The sequence below is a fragment of the Citrus sinensis genome, chromosome 7 (assembly GCF_022201045.2).
Source record: "Citrus sinensis cultivar Valencia sweet orange chromosome 7, DVS_A1.0, whole genome shotgun sequence".
Taxonomy (NCBI): domain Eukaryota; kingdom Viridiplantae; phylum Streptophyta; class Magnoliopsida; order Sapindales; family Rutaceae; genus Citrus; species Citrus sinensis.
The window spans coordinates 3,915,613-3,920,599 of NC_068562.1; the positions used below are offsets into that span (position 1 = coordinate 3,915,613).

General features: G+C 40.1%; 1 protein-coding gene across 1 annotated transcript; it reads right to left on the reverse strand.

Moving 5' to 3' along the window:
• Positions 1–1,601: 1,601 nt before the first annotated feature.
• Positions 1,602–4,987, reverse strand: LOC102626934 (putative oxidoreductase C1F5.03c). The gene is made up of 2 exons (XM_006466483.4): positions 4,005–4,987; positions 1,602–2,106 (listed from the first exon to the last, which is right to left on the reverse strand). The coding sequence occupies exons 1-2, from the start codon at positions 4,921–4,923 to the stop codon at positions 1,736–1,738; spliced, it is 1,290 nt and encodes a 429-aa protein (XP_006466546.2). The 5' UTR covers positions 4,924–4,987; the 3' UTR covers positions 1,602–1,735.

The window sequence follows — 4,987 nt, forward strand, 5'->3', positions numbered from 1 at the left end:
GTTTTGTGGATACCTAAATAAGAGTGAGATTATTTCGAGGACAAAAATAAAATAAAATAAAGAGCTGATTGCACCTACGTACATCTGAAATGAAACATGAGAATTCTTGGTATTTAAACATGACCTCTTTTAAGTACTTCTAGGTCTTGAATATGATATTAAGCAGTAAGCACCGACATTTCTCAATGGGAGAGCAAAAGTGATGTGGGGTTGGGGAGTTGGGACCCAAATTTTAGAAAGACAAGATTGGACAGCATTGTCAAAACAATGTGTCAATGGATGTACACATGCAAAACTTTCTAACCTTGGAAAATCAGAGCCTGCGAGCAGAATTGGTGAAATGATCCTACTTTGCAGGGTAGGGCAAAGGGGAGCCTGCTTTTGTCAATTCTCATGAAGAGCCATTCCATTTCCACCCATTGATGGGCACTTAACAATAACAGTAACTTTAATCGCATCCAATTAAAAAGCTAGTTGAAAGTCGTCAAAAAAGTTAATCTCATCTTTACTGTAAGCCCACGTGCCTAGCCACTAATTAATTAACTTTCATTTTGAGATTAAGATAAGACCAAAAGAGGGAGACAGATAAGGACCTGTACATCGAAGTCCGGAAATCTACTGGTTTTAAGCTTTGATAAATGTAGCTAAGGGACCCCGTAAATTAGAAGGCACAACTCCGTAATAACAAGTCAATCCACTCCCCGTCCAAATACTCAACCGGGTCTTTCGGTTCCGTTTTAATATTTGTCTACAACCACGTTACTTCTGCTTCTTTAAAGCAGCCCGTGATTGTGAGCACCTATGGTTGTTTTTGCTCTGTAATCTGTCTTGATTCGCGTTTTGTGTCAATAGATTGGAATTAGACAAAACATGGAAATAGACTTTTATAAAAGATTGTGAACACCGGTATCCGTAATTACTTGGAACCAAATTCCATTCCACTGGGAATAAAGTATCGCTTGTGTTAAGCCAAGAGATTGGTCATGCGTGGGGCATGCAAAGCTATTATTGTGGCAAGGACTTTGGGATGTTATTGAGTACGGTTTGTTGACTACGTGTCCACTAGCTTATTAGCTTAAAATTAAGTTGAGTAGTGATTATTTTATTTTGAATACTCTTTGACGATTTTATTATCATTAACTACCCGTTAATGTTCTATTTCTTAGGGATATTATCTAAGAATTAGGAATAATTGTTAATTTCTTTTGTATTTAAATTCTTTGATAGTCATTAATTAAAGAAGGCTGAATCCAATTAAAATTATTGTGGTCTTTTTCTCACCCTAAGAGAATACTATCGTTACTATATAATTTACGGCTTTGATTGGGACCTATCAGCTTGTGAGCAGTAACGTGAACGCTATCAATACATTTACATCCATCCTTAGGAATTATCTCGGGAGATCGAACATGGCAGAATCCTTATCCCTCCAGAGTAATTTAATGATCACGTGCGCTCAGGCAAATCAATCATTCATGCACGCGCCGAGCCATTGTAATTGCTGTATGCCGACCCAGAGCTCGAAACTCAATTGGGTTTCGCAATCAGCCTTCCCATCTGTATTCTCAATGGACCTATTACTATGATAAACAAGCAGTCACTGACTAGATGGGCCCCGATCCCTTGCACGATTAAATGGGCGGGCCTAAAACTTATTATTTTGCCAAGTGGTTACAATGATCACAACATTATTCTCATCAATCACCTTCTACCAAATTATGTCTATAGATTTTGTCTACGCCGACGGCCGACCGAATCTTGCAGGACTAAAGCGACTAAGATCGACAATGCTAGCACAACCATCCATCACAAGCTCAGCCAGAGCAGCCCCAGTGGCTGGACCATTTAGAATACCCCAGCAATTATGCCCAGTACCCACGTAACAACCTTTAATACCTGGAAGTTCGCCTATTACAGGCACACCATCATCAGTACATGGCAGGAAACATGCTTGCTCTGCCTTCACTTGTGCCTCTTCCCCTAAATGGCTTGACACTGTCCTAGCCACCCTCTTTAGCACCTGTATAGATGCAGGATCTCCTGAAACTGTTTCTGGATCATCTGGAACTTCTTGCTCAGATGACATCCCACACAAGTAAACCTCCCCTGAAAATTCAAGCAATCAACTTATTACCAGTTTTGAGCTTCCACAGGCTATGTTCTTAGCATAGAATGAGTAATTATAAAAGTAATTTACATGACACAAGTAACTATGCAACAAGTCTCTACTTGTAAAAAAGACAAAGAGGACAATCTAGCATCTTCTAGCACAGTGGAAATTGCTAGATGATAAAAGGAGAAGCTAATACAAGGTATGGGTGGGTAATGCCAAAAATAGAAGCTTCAACCACTTACAATCACATCAAACCTAATGCAAAACCAGTTAATAAAATCCATCTCTGACAAGAAGTTACAGAAGATATTTAAGGTCAGAACTCTAGTTGTAAACAAGTCAAAAATATGTCCAAAAAAGCAGGATTCAAGAAGTCAAGGAGTCAAATGTAACCGTGAACAGCAAATTGATTCCAGAAAGAAAGAACAGCCCCACAAACAGTCACCATAAAGTAAATGGAATATCCAAAGGAACAGAGCCAACAGAGGAGGGAAAAAAAAAAAAAAGAATATCCCTGTGATTTAGATCAATGAAAATGTACAATTCTAAAATATGGAGCTCTAAGATGGTAAATTTCAGTACTTACTAAAATTTATTTCATTGGATGAGTGTTTTCTTCTCCTAGGAGTAGGGCAGTTTTGAAAATCCATCATATGTTGGTGATTCTTTGAACTTCGTTTTGAGTAGTCAAAAAGCCCAGCCATAAGTATTAGGTAGTGTTGACAATGATTTTTGGTCAAGTAGAAAATTAAATAAATGGGACGATATAAAGACAAAACACAGAATTTATGCGGTTTGGTAAATAGAGGCAACTTTTACTATTCAATGAGAATTACAACGTAGTTTTTTTCTGCTGAACTATTTGCATGTAGATTTTCTTGTGTCCTCTAAGTATCAATGGCTCCCTATTTATAACACAGTTTTTTAGTATTCTAAGATGTGGGTAAATCCTTGTTTTGATCGGTTTTTACCACTTAAGAGTTTTATTCGAAGTCTGTATTTATCTTTTTCTCAAAGTGGGTCTTTGAAGCTTCCATATTTTTCTTCCATCATGACAGCAGCTAGCATGTATGCTTCATATTTCAAATCACTTTGCTCCTGCTCCATTTTACTTTGCTCCAGCATGCTTTCCACATGTATACTTGCTGCTCCACTTTACTTTGCTCCACCAAAAAATTGTGTTATAAATAATAAGCCCTTGATACATAGAGGACACAAGAAAATACACAGGCAAATAGCTCAGCCAAAGGAAAAAAAAAAAAAAACTGTTGTAATTCTCATTGAATAATGAAAGTTGCTCTCTATTCCCATAGACGTAGGCCAAGTCCTGAACCACATAAATTCTCTGTGTTTCGTCTTTTACATCATCCCGTTTATTTAATCTTTCTAGTTGACCAAAAATCAATGTCAACAAGTAGTGTGCATCCTCTTCCCAACAACCATCTAATATCTAGAAAAGCAAAAGGCTATTTTGGATTGCAACCCTCTGTATCATCCTAATCGTCAACAACAATACTTTATCTAGACAAGATTATATAATTTAATAAAAACAAAGACAATAAATGATCAATCACCACAATTTTGATCCATAAATGTTATTGCACTCCTACAATGCGAGTCAAATAATTTAAAAATCCATAACAAGATAACGTATTAATCTCCATCCAATGCAAGTTCTGTGTTATATTATAATAAGATCGACTGCATCACTAAGCAAACTGAATATGCTAGATGAAATTTTTGTCATCAATAAAATGATTACCAAACCTAAACAATGCTAATGCCATGTTCTCATCACAACCTTAAAACTCCTGAATCAAGGTACTGAACTTCAACACAATCAAAAACCAAATAAACAGAGAAACATAAATTAGAGTCTAAACGAAATTACCAGTAGGGCGAGGATACACTTCAGGGTCCATAGGCTTGCCACCCTCTCCCTGAGCCGGATAATAACTCAAAAACAGTGCATGGGGGGTTATGGCATCAGCCTCTTTCGGCTCCAAAATGATACTATGAGCCTTGAGACCAGACACTCTGAACATGGAAGCCAACAATTCAAATTTACCAGACCACGGCCCAAGCGCCAAAACGACAGCGTCCGACTCAACAACTCGCCCACCCTCTATCATTACCGACTCAACTCGCCCTCCTTCGCCAACACCCACGCGCTCCACTTTCCCTATCACCACCTCCAGTCCATAATCATTCACAGCTTTGTTCAGCAATGTTTTTGTAAACAACTGCGGATGAACCTGGGCCGTTGTCTGGGTCGACCCAATTGTAGTCGGACTTCTAGCCGGCCCATCAACCCACGAAGGGATAAGAGAGTTGGCCTTATTTGAGGGTTTCGAACCGCTTTGCTGCGATTCCGTTACGGTGAGGCTGAGAGTCGTAAGCGCTCGGTACCCGTAATTGTCTGGGCCGTTGAGTTCTTCGGCCAGCGAACGGTGGAGATTGAAGCTCGCACGGGCTAATGAAGAGAGAGGCCCACCATCGCACCAGTCTAAAGCGAGGAATCCTCCGGCTTTCCCGGATGCGGCGCATGCCACGGAGGATTTCTCAATGAGTGTGACAGCGGCGCCTTTTTTGGCCAAGAAGTAAGCAGTGCAAACACCGATGATGCCGCCACCGCAAACTGCCACGTGTTTTTTGGAGTGGCGCTGGCCGTCCATGGGAGGTGATGCTTGTGCTGCGGAGCAGTTGATGAAGGTGGTTGTTTTGGACAATTTTCTAGAGCCTATTAGAGTCAGTCGGAGACCAGGAAGATATGTGGGAGCTGACGATGGCGCGAGCAATGTTGCGGCCATTTGTGTAACCAACTTAAGCTGACACGTGCTCTAACACACGAAGGTCGGTCGGTCTTGGGCTTCA